Genomic DNA, 23,161 nt, shown 5'->3' with positions numbered 1-23,161 from the left:
CTTCAAAGTTAACATCCCATTGAGACCAATATTTCCATGTCAGTATTAACTATTTTATTGCCAATCCTACTAGCAGAAAAATGCAGCTATTTCAGGAGTGTGGGCAGAGCATGGATAGGGTACCACACTCCCTCCACCCCAGCTAAGTCCCGACCATAGGGTGTGGCAGAGCAGTGCATGTTGGGGTGAGGAGATGGCATCTGAGGGAAGTTTACACAGCACTTTTTCATAGTGGGTTTTATTCTAGTTAGTGCAGTCACTTTCCCGTGCAATAAAAATTTATCCAAGTCACTGAGAGGAAAGAAGAGCAAAGGGAATAAAATGTGTGTGAACAAAGAAGACACAAAGAAATGGAATCTCTGAGCACACCCAGTTTTGCTATCCATATGCAACGGAGAGAATACCTTACCTTCCCACACAGGGGAGAGTCTTTATGAAGATGCTCTGCAGCTAGTATGTGCCCATGGACCACATTTTCCACAAAAGTAAAGTCTACTAGGTTCTTCCCGTCCCTGCATACACAAAAGGAAAAAGCTTATCTCAACGTACAAGGCAGCTGAAAATCAGCAAGTGGCAAAAGGCAAAGCAACCAACATAGCTGAGCTCTCAGCTACCTCTTCTGCAGATGTCAGAAAAAGGTGCTGCTTCAGGGCTGGAGCACCCATGGGGAAAAATTAGCGGGTGCTCTGCACCCACCAGCAGCCAAGCTCCCCTCTCCTCACCTCCTTCTTCTCCCCCCACCCAGCACACTGTGTCCCCGCTCCGCCCCTTCCCTCCCAGCGCTTTCCACCCCTCCAACCTAACAGCTGTTTGGCGGCACTCAGGACTTTCCAGGAGGGAGGGGGAGGAGTGGGGAGAAGAAGCAGGGCAGGGATGGGGACTTGGGGGCAGGAGGTGGAATGGGGGCGGGGCAGAATGGGGGTGGGGCAAGGGTGGTGCAGGGGCAGGAAGAGGTGGGACAGGGCCGGGGTCGAGCACCCACCGGGCAGAGGGGAAGTCAAGAAGTCTCTAAGGCTTTGTCTACACTCGGACCTTACAGTGGCACAGCTGTACCGCTGCAGCTGCGCCACTGTAAGGTCTCCCATGTAGCTGCTCTATTCCGATGGGAGAGAGCTCTCCCACCAGCATAATTAAACCATCCCCGGTGAGCGGTGGTAGCTATGTTAATGGGAAAGTGGGTTTTTTCACACCCCGATCGATAAAAGTGCTAGTGTAGACAAACCTAAATCACTATTCAGGAGAGCAGAGCAAGCCTGGCACCATCCCAGCTCCTGTCCAAAGCCTTCAAAACCTGCAGTCACATCTAATTGAAATCTGAAGGTTTGGGGACCCACAGAACATCAGTGGAACAATCCATAGAAGCAGAACAAATATGGATATTGTATCTAGCACAAAAGTGGTCATTTAAGGACAAGCTTTCTGCTCAATTATGAATTTGCCTGGCTCATTAAATTTAAATTTCATCCAAATTTGGCCCTGGCCAAAACGAGGGGGATCTTCACCTGCTTACATCAGAGTTGAATTTAACCCACTATGTTCATTAAATCAACAACTGGATTGTCAGATGCACTCTCCCAGCCCCTATCCCTGAACGCAAATTTTTGTGAAACAATTGTCCTGATGATTTATAATTTTCAGTCACTGTGGATTTAATGAGCCATACAAAGACAGAAAAGAAAATATTCTTCACTGGAAGGGAATACATGAGTGTTTCTAGTTCTGCAGAGGCAACAGCTTTCTGATGGAGGAAAGTGGAGACTGTACAAGAAATGTTTCCGTAACATAAGATGGGAAAGCTTAAATTTATTTGGATTAATGATTCATAAAGCAGCTTGAGAGGGGAAGTTTAATTGATGGCAGAGGTGCAAGCTAACACAAAAGCCACACAAGACACCTCTCTCTCAAAATATCAGGGGGTAGCCGTGTTAGTCTGTATCCACAAAAATAACAAGGAGTCCGGTGGCACCTTAAAGACTAACAGATTTATTTGGGCATAAGCTTTCGTGGGTAAAAAACATTTGAAGAAGTGGGGTTTTTTACCCACGAAAGCTTATGCCCAATTAAATCTGTTAGTCTTTAAGGTGCCACTGGACTCCTTGTTTTGTCTCTCTAAACATATCTTCCTCACACACCTCTCCCCCTCCCAGTATGCAATTAAATCTATCATAAGCTGGATGGGAAATTTATTTTTTAAATCACCATATATGAGTCTAAGAAAAGTCTTAATGGCAGTCAGTACTATTTCTTGCTCTAAAATTTTAAATTCCACACTACAAGTTGTGACACTTGCAATGAGGAAGCCAAGTTTTTGAACCTTATTATAGTTATCAATATGAATATCAAAATGCAATTTAAGTTTTGAGATCACAATAAGAGAGTTGAAAGCAAGAATTGTATAACACTAGATGAGTTAATGTAACACAATCCATGCTCTGTCAGGTCTTGTTGCATATTATAGATGAACATAACTGGACCATTCTGAATGTGTGACTGGTCAGCTTTGAACTACTGTCCAAACTACTAGGGCTGTGGCATTTGAATGTAACCTCTCTCTGATTTACAGGTCAATCTTTGGTTTGACCAGTAATGTCTCAATCATAATTTAGCCATAATGATCAAGAATCTTCACTATAAGCTAGCATAGAACAACAAACTCTTAAAGATGGTCTATCTGATAAAGGCTCATATGCCACTCATTACTGTTGAGTCTTAGTACCTTCCAGTAGTGCATTAAGCAATATTTGTACATAGTTATATTATATACATTTGTTCTAGATTGTTCATAGATAGCTCAAGTGATGTAGTCTCTTCAAACAGGAGACACACTCATCTCAGTGCCAGTATCCCACAAAAAGAAGGCTTCTTCAAAATGAATCCTGGGTCAAAGCAGTGGTGGTATAGCTGGGGAACCCATCATTTCCTGGAATTTTTTTTTATGATTCCTGAGTAGGTTCTGTGTAGAAGTTGATGGACTGTTAAATCACCCATTCTGCCTAGTTCTTGGGCATCTCCAGTCAGGGCCTTTGATTTAACATTGGAGAAGCACCATCCATATCTTTAATACTACAGATTTAATAATACTCCCTTCCAAAAGGGGCATGTCACTTTGGTATCAAATTTCCCATGAGAAAAAGATGTCTGAGCCTCTCTCACCCAATCATGAACTTCATTTTGCCACTCTTAGCTGCCTGAATGAGGATGGGAACCAGCTGGAGGTCCCTGGGACCAAATATCCCATGAGGGCGAATGGCAGTTGTGAAGAAATTATCCTCTGGGTCATTAGCATTTAACACTTCCTGTGGGAGACAAAAAGTTAGTCAAGAAAGACTGGTGAGACCGACAGATGGCTTAGAAATGCATCCCTTGCGTCATCCCATTGAACTGCTTCTCACTAGAAAAATGCTTCCTCTGCATCTTTTGGGGAAACCTCTCTCCAGCATCTATACGAGCTAATGCTCATCTATGCCTTTGGGGAACACCTTTTTCCTCTGGATTGCCTCCTTTTTTCCACTCCTCTTCCTGTCAGGAAGGCAGCAGACAAGGCCGCATCCAGTTTCATTGTCAGACACAACTTCACAGATCGGCCAGCAAAGGAGGTCTCTCAACAAAGAAATCATATCTATAGGTGAACATTGGAACCCTGGAACTTTTAGAACTGCACTGCTCCATCCCATTCCTTGCTTAGGTAGTGGGGAATAGGAGAATCAGAAAGAATTATTTTTCCACCCCAAAATCCTTTAGCTCGTCAATAAACGAAAGATTTCCATCATTAGCTCCCTTAATGCACCTTTTGAGAAAGCATCATCTCACGCCACTGGAAGCACCAACTGATAACATGCAGACTTAGTTTATTTTTATTTCCATTAGGAGTTTCCAAACAACATGTTCTACCATATTCCAGCAGCTGGTGTCTTTCCCAGAAGAAACTCATGTTATGTGTTATGAAGTACTGAGTTGTATGTGCAAATAAATATGATATTTCCACTGCTTTGACAAAAACAAAGGCATAATTATGGGCATATTGGGCTGGATTTGTCCAATCGTGTATTCATAAGCCTCCTACTCTATTAGTTCATCAATCTTCAAAGCAGCTGAGTTTGCAAATGAACGGATGCTCTGATGCGATTTTTGAATAGCAAGTATATAGCTTTTTTTTTAAAAAAGCTAAGTGTTTTTTCAAGGAATGCAAAAAGGCTGTTAAGCCTAATACTTTTGCTTAAGGGGCCACAGTCAACTTAAATTGGTATTCAAATGTAAATTCTACTGAAAACTTTATGAAACTTGAGCTTGTTTCCATACTTTTTTTTTCTTTTTTTTTTTTTTTTAATTCCAACTACAAGGATTTGGGTTTGTTTCATTTAAACAGTCCCCTGCCATATTTAACACCCAACTCCTGCAGTACTAAGAACTTGAATGTGAAACAGACTTCAGGGATTTTCAGTGTCCCAAGTGGGAGAAAATGCAAAGTGCAAGAGACAGACAAGATTTTGCTTTCATAATGGAAGATGTTCTCAGCCCCAGAGGCAACAAAATGTGTTTGTACAACATATGATTAAGTTGACAGTGTCCCTTTAACTTTGCCCATCTCAGTTTCACCTTCCTGCTCTTTCCATAGTAATCCTCTGGCACACCTTCTCCACAAAAACACATCTCAAACATATACCCTACTTCAATAGCCTAACTTATGCCACAGGTTTACTTTGCTCTCTTTTCTATTAAGCAAAGGTACTGCTGGTATAAGGGCAGGTTTGACAGCTGTGGAGACAAAGTTCTATATTTATGCAAAGAACAGGAACAGCATGAGCATCTGCTGTGAAAGCATCTTTTCCACTGCTCCATCAGTGTGCCACGATGCTATTTTAAAGGCACCAGGGGAGATTTTCAAAGGTGCATGCAAACCACTATTTCTATTTTTGAAAGTCTCCATCATCTCTACATGAGAGATATTCGTGCATTCTTTATGGCTCATTAATGTCTTTGCCAAGACTGCCAGCAAGGAGACAAAAAAGTTACCCGCCTTTTCGTAACTGTTGTTCTTCGAGATGGTGCTGCTCATATCCATTCCATTCTAGGAGTGTATGCGCCCACGTGCACTGTTGTCGGAGGCTTCTGCCTTAGCAGTATCTGGAGGGCCGGCTGTGGTGCCCCCTTGAGTGTCGCACTCATGCGTCGGTATATCAGGCACCGCCGGCCCTACACCCTCTCAGTTCCTTCTTGCCGGCAACTCCAACAGAGGGGCAGGAGGGCGGGTAATGGAATGGACATGAGCAACACATCTCGAAGAACAGTTACGAAAAGGTGGGTAATCATTTTTCCTTCGAGTGCTTGCTCATGTCTATTCCATTCTAGGCGACTCACAAGCTGTATCCATGGAGATGGATTCGGAGTTCATGGTCGTGCGGCTTGCAGCACTGCTCTACTAAAGCCAGCATCATCTCGAGCTTGTTGGGTAAGCACATAATGAGACATGAATGTGTGAATGGACTACCAGATAGCGGCCCTGCAGATATCTTGAATGGGCACTTGGGCCAGGAAGGCAGCTGCCGAGGCTTGCGCTCTAGTTGAGTGGGCGGTGACAATCGTCGGCGGAGGCAGCTTCGCCCATCATAGCAGAAACAGATGCAGGCAGTGATCCAAAATGAAATCCTCTGGGCGGACACCCGACAACCTTTCATCCTATCTGCCACCTCAATGAACAACTGAGTCAATTTGCGAAACAGTGTGGTCCTTTCTATGTAGAAGGCTAGCACTCTCCTGACCTCCAGGGAGTGCAACTTATGTGCCTCCTCAGACTTCTGAGGCTTTGGAAAGAAGACTGGCAAGAATACGTCTTGGCTCGTGTGAAACTGCAAAACCTCCGTGGCCAGGAAAGCCAGGTGTGGCCGCAGCTGGACCTTGTCCTTGAAGAAGACAGCATACAGCACTTCCAATGTGAGTGCCCTAACCTCGGAAACCCTTCGGGCAGAAGTTATAGCCACCAGGAATGAGGCCTTGCAGGAGAGCAGAAGAGAACAGAACACCAAGGGCTCGAAGGGGGCTTTTGCGAGCTGAGTACCAGATTAAGGTCCGACGAAGGGACAGGATCCCGGACTTGAGAGTAGAGCTGCTCCTGACCTTTTAAGAACCAGACCGTCATGCCAGACGCAAAGACCAATCTGCCCTGGATGGAGAGTGAAAGGCTGATATAGCAGCCAAGTGGACCTTAATGGATGAAAGGGACAACCCCTGGAGCTTAAGATGCACAAGGTAGTCCAGGATCAGCTGCAGCGAGACCTGCTCAGGCCCAATCCGTGAAAACATGAAGCTTTTCCATTAGCCAGATAGGTGGCTCTAGTGGAGGGCTTTCTGCTTCCCAGTAGGACCTGCTGGACTCAAGCCGAGCACTCCTACTTCTCAGTAATCAACCATGGAGCAACTAAGCTGTGAAGTGCAGCAGCCAGCTGTGATTCTGCGACAGGAGATCCAACCAACGGGGCAGTGGCATCGAGTCCAATACTCACAGGTCCACAAGCATACTGAACCAGTGCTGGCGAGGCCAAGCCAGGGCGATCAGGATGACCTTTGCCTTATCCCGCTTGACCTTCATGAGGACATTGTGGAGCAATAACACCAGCAAGAAAGTGTAAATCAGAGCCTCTGACCACAGGAGTAGAAAGGTGTATAGCAGGAAGTCCCTGTCAATCCCCCGGAACAAGCAGAACAGGTGGCACGTCTGTTCTGGCAAGTTGCAAACAGGTCCACCTGGGGAGACCCCCCACTTCCGGTCGACCACATCAGGATGGAGAGACCATTCGTGGCGAGATGAGAAGTTTCTGCTGATGTGATCCGCCAAAACGTTCCTGGTCCCGGGGAGGTGCGCTGTCACGAGATGAATGGCATGCTACACACAGAAGTCCCAGAGCTGGAGAGCTTCCCAGCAAAGGTCTGATAACCTGGCTCCACCTTGTTTGTTGGTATAAAACATCGTGGCAGTGTTGTCCATCAGGACTTGAACCACCTTGCCTTGTAGCTGGGACCGAAAAGCCTGGAAGACCAGGTGAACCGCCCTATGCTCCCTGACATTTATGTGGAGGGAGCAGTTGACCCCCGACCAGCAGCCTTCTGTACTGAACCCTCCTAGGTGGGCTCCCTAGCCTACATCTGAGGCATCGGACACCAGAGTCAATGACGGGGACGGGGCCGTGAAGGGAACTCCCTGCAAGGCTGATGCAGGGTCCAGTCACCATGCCAGGGATGCCCGAAGGTGATCCGGGTCCAGGTTGTGCCTGTTGGGGATGTAGACTGACACCAACCACACCTGCAGCGGGTGGAGATGGAGCTAGGCATGGTGGACCACATTGGTGCAGGCCGCCATATGACCTAACAACCTTAGGCAGGTGCAGGTGGTGGTGAGCGGATGATCCCTCACATGGGAGATTACATCCGACATGGCTCAGAAGCGGGATTCCAGGAGGAATGCCCTTGACAGCATGGAGTCGAGATCCGCCCAGATGAACTCTATCCATTGCACTAGTACAAGGGTTGACTTCTTTTTGTTCACTAACAGGCCCAAGTTGCGGTGCGTGGCTCGTACCAGATTGAGGCTGGTCTGCACGTGATCCTGTGATCTACCCTTGATGAGCCAATCGTCGAGATAAGGATAGATCCCCTGGGGTCTCTGGTAAGCGGCTACTGGGTCCATGCATTTTGTAAAGACCCATGGGGCCGAGGATAGGCCAAAGAGGAGTGCTGTAAACTGGAAATGGCGCTAGCCCACCACAAAAGGAAGGAACCACTTGTGTACTGGGAAGACAGAGATATGGAAATAAGAGTCTCTCAAGTCAAGCGGAATACCAGTCTCCCAGATATAGGGAGGGAATGATGAATACTTCATTCAAAACTTCAACTTCATGAGGTATTTATTGAGCCATCACAGGTCCAGAATGGGATGTAGGCCCCCTTTTGTCTTTGGGATCAGGAAATAGTGAGAGTAGAATCTTTCCCCCCTCATTTCCTCAGGGACTTCCTCCACCGCTTCCTGTTGCAGTAGGTTGTTTACTTCCTAAACAAGGAGCTGCTCGTGAGACGGGTCCCTGAAGAGGGATGGGAAAGAGGGGGGTTGGGAGGGAGGGGTGACCGAAAAACGGAGGGTGTAGCCTGATGACATGATGTCCAACACCCAATGGTCCGAGGTGACCCTTGACCAGGCCGAACAGAAGGGACGGAGACGGTCGAGGAAAAGGTGGGGCAGACCTGGGGAGGTGACTGTTGCATCACTCTCGAGCGCACTATCAAAACGAGCGCTTCTGGCCCCATGGTGTTTTGCCTAGCCGGGCTGTGCCGGTGAGTGGGAGGATGAAGGGCGGCGGCAACTAAAACCAGCATCCTTTCTCCTTGCAGGTCCCTGCCAAGGCTGACACTGCCTTGGCGGTGGGGGTGGCCAGAATGGCTACCATGCAAACTAAGGAGTATGCATCCCCAGTGAGCGGAGGCTGGCCTGAGTGTCATTTAGGCCGTACAGCCTTGCGTCCGTTTGGGTGGAGAACAGCCCAACTCCATCAAATGGGAGATCCTGAATAGAGGCCTGCATTTCCTAGGACAGGCCAGCAGTCTGGAGCCAGGAACTGTGCCTCATGACCACCACTGAGGTGACCACCCTGGCAGACGAATTGGCCGCATCTTCGGCCATCTGGAGGGAGTACCGGGCTGCCGCGGTACCTTCCTCCACCAGAGCCCTAAACTCTTGGGCCACCTCCTGGGACATGGAGTCCTTAAACTTGAGGAGGGAGTCCCACAAGTTAAAGTTATAACACAGGGGTTGGCAACGTTGGCACGCGGCTTGCCAGGGTAAGCACCCTGGCGGGCCGGGCTAGTTTTATTTACCTGCTGACGCGGCAGATTCGGCTGATCGCGGCCCCCCCTGGCCACAGTTCACCATCCCGGGCCAATGGGGGCGGCGAGAAGCGGTGCAGGTGAGCGATGTGCTGGCTGCGGCGTCTCGCTGCCCCCATTGGCCCGGGAGGGCGAACCGCGGCCAGTGGGGGCCGCGATCGGCCGAACCTGCCACGTCAGCAAGTAAATAAAACTGGCCCAGCCCGCCAAGGTGCTTACCCTGGCGAGCCGCGTGCCAACCCCTGTTATAACACCTCAAAAGGGCCTGGTGGTTAGCCACTGGAGACTGGCCGTGGAATAAATTTTGCACCCAAAAAGATCCAGTCTCTTGGCCTTCTTATTTTTTGGGGTGGAACTGGCCAGCCCATTTGTCGGCTGCCAACATGACCAACGACTCCGGGGGCAGGTGGATGTATAGGTATTCAAATCCATTTGTGGGGACAAAAATACTTCTTTTCCGTCCTCTTGGAAGTGGACGGGATGGAGGATGGGGTTTCCCAGATGGTCTTGGCAACATTCAGGACTGGGAGTGGGACACAAGTGGGGGTGAATGCGGAGAGCACATCGAATAAAGTGTGTGACTGTGCCACCATTTCCTCCGTCTTGAGGCCCAAGTTGGTGGCCACCCGGCGGAGCAGCGCTTGATGATCTCTGAAGTCATCTGGTGGGCTAGGCCAGTAGGCCTCTGCCACCGCCTCATCTGGAGAGGAGTAGGATGACTGGACTACCGAGAGAGGGCCCAAGGCATCTTCCCCAGCAGGGAAAGGAGGTCTCAGGGTGGGCATCTACTCCTCCACCGCAGCACCCAGCGGCGCATCCAGCACCACCGAACCCGGTGCCAACTGACATTTGGCCGATGTGGCGACCAAGGACTGGTGCATCAGCATAACGGGTATACCCAGGCCTTCCAATGGGGCCACTGTGTCAGCCACTAGCCCTGCTGCCAGGTCAGCATTGCCATAGCAGGTGCACCTTCTAGAGTCCAGTTGTGCTGCTGTCTAGGTGAGGGGCTGAACTTCCTCCGTGCCGGAAAAGTCCTCTTCCTCTGGAAATTAGGGCAGGATCTTCAAGGCCTGGGTCTGGCGACTAACCATTGCAGTGCCTGGAATGGTCCAGTAGCGGGAGAGGCGCCGAGTTGGAGAGCGTCCCTGAGGCCTCAGTGATGGTGACCATCATCGCGAAGACAACCAGTGCTGACTGTAAGGCGACCAGTGTCTCTCGCTAGGCGAGTCCAGGCGCAAGGGCAGAGACCGGGAATGCGGTGCTGGCGACCTGTAGAGGCAAACCGGTGACCTGGGCTGATATGGAGACCAACAGTGTGGCTCTGCCTTGGCTCCGGAGACCGGATGTGCTCATTTGCCTTCTGGGAGGCTTGCCCTTGCCTCACGGCAGGCTTGCCCTTGTGAGGGGCCTTAGCCGGGTCCATCATCACAAGCGGTGTTGATTGCAGTGGGAGTGCACGTTGCTCTCCGGGCACCGGGAGCTGAGAAGGCGTTGACTGCACCATCAGCCTGGCTCCCCCACTGCTCCCTGGAATCCGTATGGGGTGCATTGGGGGGGTGGTACTCCCTGGGGCAGAGCCCCCTTGCGGCTCCAGTGTGGGTGGGCAGGCCAAGCAGGGTCTTTTGCCCAATGCCCCTTTATCCAGTTTGCTTGGTGCTGGGTCCCTCTTCTTGGCCTTCTTTATGGGCACCTGCAAAGGGGACCGCTGCCAGGAAGAACCTGGTGCCGGAGGTGCACTACGCGCCGAAGTGCTGGGTGCTGCGTGTGACGGGTTAGACCCCCTGCTGGGATGCCACCTGATGTACTGTGGTTTCACTGAGCCCCTCCTCCTGCTCAACCAGCCTGTATTCCCTCTCAGTTTTGCTGAATTAGCCTCTTGCAGAGCACGCGCGCACACACACACACACACACACACACACACACACACGTAGGGCCACACCCAGCTGCAGACACAGACTGAAGTCAGCTCTGAAGTCACATTCACACCCCTTTTGGGGAATAAACCCAAAATAATACTGTCTTGCACTGTATAGGAAGATCTGCACAACACAAACTCAAAAATTCACCCTCTTCCTCAATGTGAAGAGAGATCTGAATACCTTCTTGCCCCCCCAGTTAGAAATTGCACAAACTGGGTTTAATAATAAACAAAACAAATTTATTAACTCTAGTGGTTAAAGGGATAGCAAAATAAAGCAGATTACTAAGCAAATAAAACAAAAACGCAAACTGAGCTTGATTCACTAAAGAAATTGGCTACAAATCGTAATTTCTCACCCTAAAAGTTGTTTCAGGCAGATTACAGAGATTCTTGAAAGCCTGCTGCATTGGCCTGCAGCTTGAAACTTCAGGTATTATTACTCACAGGCTACACAACCTTCAAGCCTGGGCTCAATTCTTCTCCCCTCAGTTCAGTTCTTCTTTTCAAGTGTTTCCCAGTGTCTCTTTGGGCAGGGAGGAAGAGAACCACGATGATGTCACTGCCCTGCCTTATATAGCTTTTGTGTATGGCAGGAACCCTTTGTCTTCCAGTGGAAAAACACTGGCATTCCAAGTGGGGTGGGGGGGTCCAGTACCAGGTGACTCAGACCCATGTCTCTGCAGAGTTGTAGCAGCCATTACTCGCAGGCTGCCTGGAGGGTCGACAGGAAGACTAAGCTCTTTCACAGTCCATTATTGTCTTTGCTAGGGTAACCAGACAGCAAGTGTGAAAAATCAGGACAGGGAGTGGGGGGTAATAGGAGCCTATATAAGAAAAAGACCCAAAAATCGGGACTGTCCCTATAAAATCGGGACATCTGGTCACCCTAGTCTTTGCTGATGAGCCATGAGCCCGGTCTGGTTTTTCATTGTTATACCTGAAGGACTGTGGGTGACACCCAAAGTAGCACAATTGAAATACAGATACTTGGTCAATATTCCTAACTTCAGTTACAGAAATGATACAGGCATACACACTGGATAATCACATTCAATAAATCAACCTTTCTAGTGATCTTACATGAGCCATCTTCCATAAAGTGTATCTCAGTTATGCCATATCCATATCATAAGCATATTTCCATAAAGAATATGGAGTGTAATGTCACACTGCGACCAGCCGTGCTGGCTCTGAGGCTGGGCGAAGAGCAGCCTTCATGAGGAGGGCCATCAAACGAATGTTGTGTTCGTGTCCTGGGATGAAAGGACTTCCAGATGCAACATTTCTCTTTTATGTGGGATTCCACTAGACACTTCAAACAGTTGCTGTGCGGGTCACTAACAGGCATAGGTCTGTTGCAGTCAGAGCAGGGTTTAAAACCTGGAGACCGAGGCATGCCCCGCGTGGGGCAAAGTCCCTGCCGGGACCCTAACTGCCTATTTACTATATAACTCTATGTAGAAACTACTATAAACAAACTATTTACAGCTATAGCACAAAGATCAGGTAGGGAAAAAAAACGCTGACCACCTGCAAAGTAAGGGAAAGAAGCACTCCTACTAACCACCATGGTTGGTAAGAAGCAACTGAGAGGGCGTAGGGCTGGTGGTGCCTGATATAACAACGCAGGAGCGCAGCACTCAAGGGGGCACTACAGCCAGCCCTCTGGATACTGCTAAGGCAAAAGTCTCCGATAACTGTGCACAGGGGTGCACACACATCTAGAATGAAATCGACATGAGCAAGCACCTAAAGAAGAACAGCAGCTCTGATGAAATGAATGGTACATTTTATATCTTAGAGCTATCCTTTCAGGCTCTGAGAACTCAGGCAAACTTTGCTGCATCAGTTATACTTGGGTCACATTTTGAAGGTTTTCTTTGCAGCCATAAGAGCTAGAGAGATCTTGTTTTTTAAATGAAAGCTGAGACTCTGAAAAACTAAGAAGTCTGTCCACCCCATGGCTAGTTGTCTGCCCCCACTGCACAAGACATACCCTACTTTGGGAAGAGGAGGTTACTTACTGTAATTGAAGGCTCTTCACAATGTGCGGTCTCTATTTGGATTCTAAATGTGGATGTGCATGCTCACCATGTACTATGAAATTGTTCATAGTAGTGTCCGCTGACCACCGTATCCGAGGCTTTAAGAAGCTGGGCAGGTCAACGCTGCTCCAGTTCCCTCTTCCTGGCAACAAAGCAGCCTGGAGTAGAGGGAAAAGAGAGCAGACTGGAATCCAGATAGGGACCACACATCTTGAAGAACCTCCAGTTACAGTAAGTAACCTCCTCTTCTTCGAGTGGTGGTCCCTATGTGGGAGAGTAGTGCACAGGTAGAAGGCGGCTGCGAGGGCTTGGAAGAAGAGATAATACGAAGAACAGCATGGCCCACTGCAGCATTCGTTGATGTGGCAGAAGCGATGGCATAATGAGCGGAAAAGGTGTAGACCGAGGCACAGGTGGCAGCCCGACAGATGTCATGCCATGGGACATCCGCCAGGAAGGTGGATGTAGCAGTGTGAGCCCGTGTGGACTGGGCCATGACTCCCGGGGGGAGGGAGGGAAGAGAAATATGGGAAAGCATGTAGTGGTCCATGATGCAACAAGAGGCGTTGCAACGAAAGGGCATGGCTGCAACAACATTCCGCAATAGTGATAAAAAGCCAGTGGGGAGGCCTGAAAAGCACTGGGTACGCTGGAAGTAAAAGGCCAATTCATGGCAGACATCCAGGGTATGAAAATGCATTCCTGGGGAGAGGCCTGCAGTTTAGAGTAGAAGGTGGGGAGGTGCACAGATTGATTGAGGTGAAATGGGAAGGAAACTTTGGGGAGGAATTTGGGATGGAGACAAAGGGAGACCTTGTCCTTCTGCAAAACAGTAAAGGGGGGTCCTGCCATCATGGCTGCTAGGTTCACTAACTTACCTTAGAGAGGTGATGGTCACCAAGAACATCACCTTCATGGAGAGATCTGGGCGAGGGAGCATGTAGCAAGCGGCTCAAATGGTGGTTTGGTGAGGGCCAAGAGGATGAGGTTAAGGTCCCAGAGAGGAGTAGGCTTTCATATGCTGGGGAAGGCATTGAGAAAGCTATGAAAAAAGGAGGAGGTAGTCGGGTGGGTGAAGATGGAGAAATCGACGCACTAAGCACCGCCAGGTGGATGCAGACAGAAGAGTGGGTGAGGCCTGACTGATGGAGGTGAAGGAGGTAGTCCAGAATGGCAGGAACGGAGATAGTCCAAGGGGAGCCAGGCAACAAAACGGCACCCTTTGGCTTGGTAACATGCCCTAGTAGATGGGTGGCAACTCTGGGAAAGGATGCCACGAACAGGAGAGGAACATGCATTGTCTACGCATGAGCCCCATCAAATACCAGGCCACGAAGTGGAAAGGACCCAGGTTGGGGTGGTGTAGTCAGCCATGTTGTGTGAGGAGATTCAGGACGTCCAGAAGACTTATCTAGGGGTCAGAGAGGTGGAGGAGAGCCATGTACCAATACCGGCGGGGCGAGGAGGGGGCTCTGAGAAGAGTTGCGCAATTTCACCATACTTTGCGGAGGACTTGGGGAAGTAAGGAAACAGGGAGGAAAGCATAGCATAGACTGGGGGAACAGGGAACAAGGAGAGCGTTGCCCTAGGAGCCTGGGCCAAGAGCACCTGTGGAGCAAAAAGAGAGGAAGTTTGTGGTTTTCTGACATGGCAAAGAGGTCCCAAGTCAGCATGCCCCACAGGTGGAAAAGGGACCGGAGTTGTAAAGTTCCCACTTGTGATTGGCATGGAAGGAATGGCTGAGCATGTCTGCCATGGAGTTGCTGGTTCCAGGAAGATGTACTGCCTGCAACATGTCGTCGTACTGGAGGCACCAGTTCCACAGGAGGATGGCCTCAGTAGAGAGAGGGGGATTGGGCTCCACCCTGCTTGTTGATGTAACAACAGCTGTCATGTTGTCCAACAGCAGTTGTACATAGCGGGATCGAAGGAGAGGCAGGAAGGCCCGGCAGGCAAGGCAAACAGCTTGCAGCTCTAGGATGCCAAGATGCATCCGTGCTTCCTTGAGTGACCAGAGGCCCTGAGCCACATGGTCATCTAGATGAGCGCCCCAGCCAATGAGCAAAGCATGAGGGTAAGGTGGGGTGTGGGAGGTGCGAAGGGAATGCCAGTCAAAACTGTGGCTGGATTGCGCCACCAGGTGAGAGAGGTGAGAACTGGTGGAGGAACGAGGACCCATTTTGTTGAGGTGGTTGGACTGCAGGTTGTAGATGGACGGAGCCACAGTTGGAGGCAGCACAAATGGAGATGGGTGTATGGGGTAACGGAGGTGCAGGATGCCATATGACCCAGAAGGGAGAGGCAAGACAGATGTGTGTACACAGGTGTCAGCAGAGCTGTGCAAGGAGGGTCATGAGAGTGGGGAAGCATTCTGAGGGAAGGTAAGCCCAGGCCGCAACGAGCGCCTATAAAGGTGAGGGAATGGGTAGCGGTGAAGATAGACTTTTCCTCATTGATGAAAACCCCTCGGGCGCCAAGGAGGGCACACAGAGTTTGAATAGTGGTGAGGAGATGGGCTTGGGATGATACCATGAAGAGCCAATCATTTAAGCATGGGAACATAGAATGGCCCAGGCGGTGCTAACACGAGGGCAAAGACCTTTGTGAAGATGCGGGGGGTGTTAGCAATCCCAAAGGGGAGGGCCCAGAACTGATAATAAGAGTGTTTGACTGTGAAGCAGAGGAACTTGCGATGAGCAGGGTGGATGTCGATATGGAAATATAAATAAAGGATGCCTTCATACTGTGAACCAAGTTCCATGGGGAGAGGGGGAATAATGAGGGGGAGGGTGAACCATGAGGAAATGGAAGTTGCAAATAAATTTGTTCAGAAGGCGGAGGTCCAAAACAGGACTGAGGCCACTGTCCTTCGAAAAGAGGAAATAGGGGAACAGAAGCCCCAGCAGCGCTTGAGTTGGAAGGCATATGCTTCCTTCTGGAGGAGGGATGAGTGTGATAATGTGGCAGGGTGCTCCCGGGATAGGCAGCAAGTTGGGAAGGAGATAAACTCAATCAGGTACCCACAATTAACAATGTCCAGCACCCAGCAGTCTGTGGTAATGTTGCCCCAGTTGTGAGCAAAGAGGGCAAGGTGACCCTCGAAAACCACCTGTGGAGTGACGGGAAGGTGGTGGGGCGGTTAATGGATCTCAGGGAAGGAGTCAAAAGGGCCGCTTTGAGGAATGTTGGAGACAGATGAAGAAGCAGTGGCAGGGTAGCTGGTACGTGGTCGGAAGGAGGAGAGTTGTTGGGGGGGGGGGGGGGGAAGAGAGAGAAGAAGGCCCAGGGACTGGAGAGTGGCACAGGAGTCCTTGAGGAAGTATAGGGACTCATCCACCTCGAAGCTGAACAACTTATGGTTGTCAAAGGGGAAGTCCTCAAGGGTGGTTTGGACCTCTTTTGGGAAGCCACTGGATTGAAGCCAGAAATCCCAGTGAAGAACGACCCCGGATGCTAGCAAGCAGGATGCAGTATTCGCAGCATCAACCACAGCCTGGACAGCAACCTTGGCCACCAACTTGCCTTCATCCAGTTGGCACTGAAAGTCTTGTTGCTTCTCTGGGGGAAAGGAAGGCCTGGAAGTCTGCAGGCTTGGAGTATGATAGGAAGTCATACTTGGCCAAGATGGCGATGCAGAATTGAAGGCCAGCAGAGGAGCAGACCTTACAGCCCATGAGGTCCAACTTCTTGGCAGCCCAATCAGGGATGTAGACCACAGGTGTCAGCAGGCATGTTCAGTCACAGGTTGGACCACCAGCGAATTACGGAGAGGGTAGGTGAAAAAGTCCACACCCTTCGAAGGAATGCAATAGCGGCATTCCATCCGCTTCGGTGTTGAGGCACAGGAAGCTGGGGTGTGCCAGCCTGGGCCGGTTGTAAGAGTGCGTTGTGAATGGGGAGGGCAATATGCGAGGGTCCAGGAGATCCTAGGATGTCCAAGAATTGATCCTGTGGGTTCTGGACATCTTGGATAGGCAGATTGAGGGTGTTGTTCATACGTTGAAATAAGTCCTGGTACTGCAGTAGGTCAGAAGGAGATGAGTGTAGGAGGGATGATGGCATCATCGGGAGACAAGGAAGCGCCTGTATGGACTGGGGTTGGTAAGGTCACTGTCAGTAACACCAGTGCCGCCAGAACAGGGACAGACTATGGGTCGTCAAAGATGGAGGAAGGGGCCACGTGCATTGGGGATGGACAGTATCATGAGTGAGCTGGCATGCCATGGTCATGGTAGGGCTTCCACATGGCCCAGTATGGCCCAGCATATGGGTCGCCAGGCAGCGGTGGTGCTCGGAAGTAATGGTACCATGGATTGGCCAGTGGGGCGTATGCGGGAGGGTATGGATGGCACTGAAGGTCCGAGCTGTAGGAGCGTACAGGCGAGAATGCGGTGTTCAGTTCGGAAGACCACTTAGATTCAAAAGACAGGTCTGGTAGGGGCAGAGCCGTCAGGACCACTGGCACCGCTGGTGTGGGAGGACAGTCCAGGAGCAACAGTAGATGGACCCGGCGTAGAAAAGTGGAGAAGGTTGGAATAGGAGCAGCTCGTCCACGGGGGATGGTAGGCAAATAGTGACAGAGGTCCCGGGACAAGGCGGGGAGACCACGTATGGCAGACTAAGCTCAGCCGTTGATGTAAGGGGAGACAAGCTCCTGGCGTACATGGTACTGGGCAGGTATGTCTGGATGGACTTGGCAGGCTGAACAGAGCCAGAGGCGACAGCGGCAGGCCAGACACTGTGGCCGGTGACAGTGCCAGCGGAGCGCAGGTCTTAGATTTGTGCTCAGAGCAGGACTTCTTTGGAGAAGGAGTGTCTGAGTTGGCAAGCAACTTCTTACCCGACCTGGCACGGCTCAGGGAGGCAACACTGCTTGGAGGCAGTTGCCATCAGGGAGCACCTTTTGTGCCCACGAGTGTGCTTTTTATGCAGCTGGTGCTGGGTGGGGTGGTTCTGGAGAGGTGTTCACTACCAGTGTTGAACCCCGCTCCAGCAGATCCTGGAAGCACACGTGGTTGCGTCGCATTGCCTCTTCCATGAGGTTTTTGCGGAGGTGACATTCTCTGGCCTTGCAGATGCGTGACAGAAACGATCGACAAATAGAGCAGTGGGCAGCAATATGAGCTTCGTCACGGCAATGTTGGTGCTCGTCGCTCACAGAAAAGGACTGCAGACACGAAGCACTATATTTGAACCCAGCTTGCCGGGCAAAAAGTTCCCAGAGGGGAGAAGTCCAGGGGAAACAGCTAACTAACTAATGATAAACAAGTAAGTACACTACAAAAAACTAACTAAGAAGAAAAAACTATGTACAATGGACAGAAGCAGTTCTCTTATCAAGCTAAGAGCAGCAAGGAACAGGGGTTCCGACTCTGGCCATGTGGCGGTAAGAGGGAAATGGAGCGGCGTCGACCCACGCAACCTCTTAAAGCCTCGGCATGTGCGGAACAATGGACACTACTGTGAACAGTTTCGGCTCAGGCATGCATGCGCACCCACTTTTGGAATCCACATAGGGACTATCACTCGAAGAAGAAATGCTGGTTTAAGCACAGAGTGTGATAGTATTAGCAGCATGGTGCTGTATACCTTCTCCTGCAGGATCTTGGTCTCTGTGTAGTAGTCGATGGGCTTCTTTGCATAAGGGAGGTCTTCTGTTCCATTCTTGATGTCTGTGCCCTCAAAGACTACACTGGCACTACTGGTTAACACCAGTTTCTGACAACGGTTAGGGAAGAAACGTAATGTGTTAGAGGATAAGCCAAAAGATATATTGTTTACAAAGGCTGCATGAAAAGTCAATGAGAAGGAACAATATTAGCCTCTTCTTGGCTAGTTCTACAGAGAATGCAGCAGTTTCTTTTAGAGATGCTTTAATTGAAAGTGATCTGAAAATTACAGGTTATAAAAACCCCATATTCATAACTGATCTCCATTAGACGGCACATACTGGCGGACCAGATGCCGGCTCTTACCCATGCTGCAGGCATTAGCTAAGAACTGACAAACTCATAGCTGGAGACCAGACCAGTTCACCTGTACGTTAGCTTTGCTCAAAAAACCTAACGTATTTAATGTTTAGACTCTACGAAATGCTTGTAAAATTTTGCATGCATTAATCTCACTTGTAATGTTGGTATTCCATACTAAGAAAATGCGTAAGTTTTGCTTTATAATTTGGAAAATATTTACTCTGAACTTGTGAACCCAGGCATCCCAAAGGGCTATCAAAATCAGATAGGCCATCAAGGAACATCGCAATACAATGAACTGGTTAATGGGCCTCTCACACCTGGGAAATTCTAATAAAACAAAGTCACAGGAAAAATTTTTTCTCTCTTTGCAGTTTGAACTCTCACAGGGCCAGAGCAACCAAACTGAAGCCAGAGATCCCCAGGGGCTGTCTCCTGGGTCTGCTCTGAAAGACACTTTGAATTGACAGATTACTACATCTCTGTCACTCTTAGAATTTAGATGGTAAGTCATTTGTGTGTATACGTTTGCTTGCTTTAAGTTGTAACTAACTCTTCCCCCCCAGTTAATAAACCTTTAGATACACCTCTACCCCGATATAACGTGACCCAATATAACACAAATTCAGATATAACGCGATAAAGCAGTGCTCCGGGAAGCCGGGGGGGGGGGAGGGCGGGAGGCCTGCGCACTCCGATGGATCAAAGCAAGTTTGATATAACACGGTTTCACCTATAACACGGTAAGATTTTTTGGCTCCCGAGGACAGCATTATATCAGGATAGAGGTGTAGTTTATTACAAGACTGGCTACAGGCATGGTCTTTGGTGTAAAATCTAGGGAACCAATTGATTTGGGATAAGTAACTGGTCTCTTGGGATTGGAAGCAATGTGAATATGGTATGATTTTTGGTGTACATAACCATTTATCACCAAGTCCAGTTTGTCTGGATGACAAGATAGACTGGAGAGTCTAAGAGGACTGTCTGACTCTATGCTAAAACTGTTACAGTGATCCAGGAGTTCACATTTGGTGAAATCTAATTATAGAATACATCACCAGTTTGTGGTATCTGCCCTGGTTCTGACAATGAGCATTGGCCTGCTAAACCCCGGGTTATGAGTTCAATCCTTGAGGGGGCCACTTAGGGATCTGGGGCAAAATCAGTACTTGGTCCTGCTAGTGAAGGCAGGGGGCTGGACTCGATGACCTTTCAAGGTCCCTTCCAGTTCTAGGAGATAGGATATCTCCATTAATTAATTAATTTAATCTGCCCTGAGATAGAAACTCATGGTGTAAGCCACTGCAGACCGCCTGACAACATAAACGTCTCATAATATATCCTACTAAGGATGAAATAATCCTACTGAAATGACAAAATGCTTCAGAAACAGGTGAAGTGGACACTTCAGAAAATTTCCAGTGTTGTCAATCAAGAGAGAAAAATAGTTTACAAGGAGAAGTTGATTGCCCACTTAGCCTGCTTTCCTGGCATATTTCAACTCTTAATACCAATGTATGCTTTTTAAGAGGTATTTGCTAGTCTTGAAAGTATCTTAAAAATATTTTTATGCTACATTTGTTGGAATATGATATGGCCCAGCAGATTTGAAATGGGAAGTCAAAGATATATAGATGATCAGAAATACCATCAACCAAATTACACTCTGAAACACGACTTTTTAATCTTTTACAGTTTAAAAGAGACATTATTTTCTGCCTGAAGTTCTGGACTCAGATGTACTCCTTGTTCTGACGAATCCCAATCTGAAGCCTGAAGGTAAACAATACATGGCCCATTTTCCTCCCAGCAGCCTATTATAGAAAGAAAGCAATTGTGGGGTGGGAGTCCATACTTGACATGCATCATTTAATTTGTGTATTGTTTTAGTAATTCTGTATTTCCACCCGGAGACTGTACAATGGGTGTATTTCATAGCAACCTTCCCTCCACCAAAAAATAAAGTCTCTCATTCATCCAGTGCTCAAGGATTTCAATATGCAGAAATTGAAATAAAAAGCTCATGTGATGTTGGAAAGACCAAGGGGAAAATGGTGCAGTTGTCTTATAGTTACTATTGGAGTCATTAAGTTCACATTTCTTTAATGCCGCTATTGCTCTATATCCTTATATCAGGACTTCAGCATCTCATGTCCCCCCATACACTGTTCTACTCTTACCTGAACCCCAGCTTCTTTGCAGGCTTCAATGACAGTTTTGGTCCCCATAAAATTCACCTTGTAAAACAGATCCCTGTTGTCACTGAAAGGTGCTGGTGAAGCACAGTGAAAAGCCACTGTCACACCTTGTAGAGCTGGGAACAGGTCCTAGGGGGACAGATGAGACAAGGCACCAGTGAAAACACCAGGAGTACTTTCCATTTTGGAAAGTGTATAGGTTATATGAACACACACATGCCCACATTTTTCTTGTGAAACGTAACAGCCACATCATCTTCATGAAGCCGAAGAGTCGAGATATAGGACCAGCTCTTGTATCTCCAGACCTCTTACTGCTAGGCAGGAAGCTCCATTTGTTGTTTTTCCCCCCAGGAAAAAAAATCCAGAAGCTTCCTAAGGCTTGGAAACTAGCCACACCCAGCTAGTCAGGTGCAGGTAGAAGGCCAAGGACGTCTCAGATAGGAGTTAAAAGCTCAGCATGGAACCCTTCCAAGGATTTAACCCCCAAATCCCAACATTACTGCCCAGCTTTATAGTGCATCCCTCGTAAGGAATACATCATGCCTGTGGAGGAGTCTAAGACACATGCAGCAATTTATTTCCAAGACACATCGTGATGCATGTCTCCACATTGCAAGGCAGGTATAAGCCCTGTCCTTGTACAGATACAAGCCAAAACAACCAAGGACTGTTCCAAAGAGTTCAAGAAGAGTCCCCCATTAGGGATTATTTTTAGCCACTGGTGAAAGAAGCGAAGGACTGCACTGGCAGAGAGGGGACATAGTTGATCACCCTTTCACAAGGTCGTACGGCAACCCGTCCACAAAATACTGCTGTAGCGTTGACCTTCCCACCTTTCAAGGAACACATTACATGTCTCACACAAAAATTGAGTCAATTACCTTGGGGAATGTGCCTCTACGAGATCCTAAGCTCAGTCTATATATTTCACTTTTGTTTCCTAACACAGTATTATATTTGTCAGCTCTGTTCATACTATACCTTTTTACTGCAGAGATCTCCCAGGAAAAACTGCACTTTATCATTCTCAAACCCCTTTTGGATATCAAACACATTGACTGTGTAGCCTTTCTCCAGCAGCCTCTCCACCATGTGTTGGCCTAAGAATCCTGAGCCACCTATCACGGTGCATTTCTTACTGGCCTGTAGAGGCAAGAAGGGGAGAGAAGTATCATAATAAGCAGACACACTTGTGAAGTCTTTCAGTAAACCCAGGCTTCAACTTCACAGGAGTGATGATCTCAGTCGCTTGGCTGAAGTTCAGAATTCAAGTTTTCCACTGCTGCAGTTAGACAAGTCAGTAATTAGGCTGATCAGAGGAATCTGAATCCAGGTATTAAGCAACTCACTGGCACAGCTTATGTCCTTTGTAAGATCCTGTCTCATTCCCTCTCATTGACTAGGTTTATCCTGACTGTATTTACCTTCCCAGGAGGTTGATTATATGGCGAAATTTCATTAGACTAATTTATTTTGTTTAATTTCCCAGTTCTTATATCAAGCAGTCTGAAACTGCTCAAGAGCCAGAGACACGGGAAACAAGAGCTTAGCCACCCCTAAAAATATGATGAACCAAGTTCTACACAATCCTATCTGACTTTATGTACTGATTCACAACCCATGTAATGCCATTAATTTGGCTCAGATATAAAACAAACAGCTATCTACCCCCTCCCCCATTCTGCCAATGAGCCCCACTCTTTATATATTCCATTTGCTCACTCATTTACCAAATCTCAATCTCTAGAGCACTCAGATTGCAAAATTCTTGTCTACTTCGATACATACATGTATTTCATATTGTGCAGACAGTGTATCTACAAACACAAGCATGAATGATAGGTGCAGTTGTAGATCCAAGTGTCTCTTAAAATCAATGAGAACAAAGTCCACTCTGGCTGTCAGTAGCTCCTAGTCTCCAGCGGTTTCCTCATATATAGCTGTAACCCTCCCACAAACTTAGCTTGCTGTAGTTTATTCCAATAGAGTTTCATTCTCAGTGATGGAAAGGAGCAGGTGAAACTAGTTCTCACACAAAGCTTGGAGCAGGACTAATGGGTCCAAAACCAGGAAGGCAGCCAAGCAGATACAGCTTACCCTTTTAATTAATCCTTAGCCTTTCTTCTATGAAGACATTGGTCAGAG

The 23,161-nt window shown here is 48.4% G+C and overlaps 1 protein-coding gene across 7 annotated transcripts in view; it reads right to left on the bottom strand.

The window, feature by feature from the left end:
• Positions 1-23,161, bottom strand: part of NSDHL (NAD(P) dependent steroid dehydrogenase-like) — a 31,909-nt gene that overhangs the window by 4,922 nt on the left and 3,826 nt on the right. For 6 of the 7 annotated variants that reach the window (XM_042858762.2, XM_065556253.1, XM_042858760.2 and 3 more), the window contains exons 3-7: positions 21,998-22,159; positions 20,996-21,142; positions 18,430-18,558; positions 3,154-3,296; positions 410-512 (exon numbers count right to left, since the gene is read on the bottom strand). In XM_042858762.2, coding sequence (XP_042714696.1) covers positions 410-512; positions 3,154-3,296; positions 18,430-18,558; positions 20,996-21,142; positions 21,998-22,159 — 684 coding nt within the window. The remainder of the gene's footprint in view (positions 1-409; positions 513-3,153; positions 3,297-18,429; positions 18,559-20,995; positions 21,143-21,997; positions 22,160-23,161) is intronic. The other variant, XM_042858763.2, reaches the window with a different exon arrangement.

The sequence above is a fragment of the Chrysemys picta genome, chromosome 9, assembly GCF_011386835.1.
Source record: "Chrysemys picta bellii isolate R12L10 chromosome 9, ASM1138683v2, whole genome shotgun sequence".
In the NCBI taxonomy this organism is placed as follows: Eukaryota; Metazoa; Chordata; order Testudines; family Emydidae; genus Chrysemys; species Chrysemys picta.
Note: the sequence above shows the minus strand (reverse complement) of the source record. Positions and strands in the feature narration are given on the sequence as shown.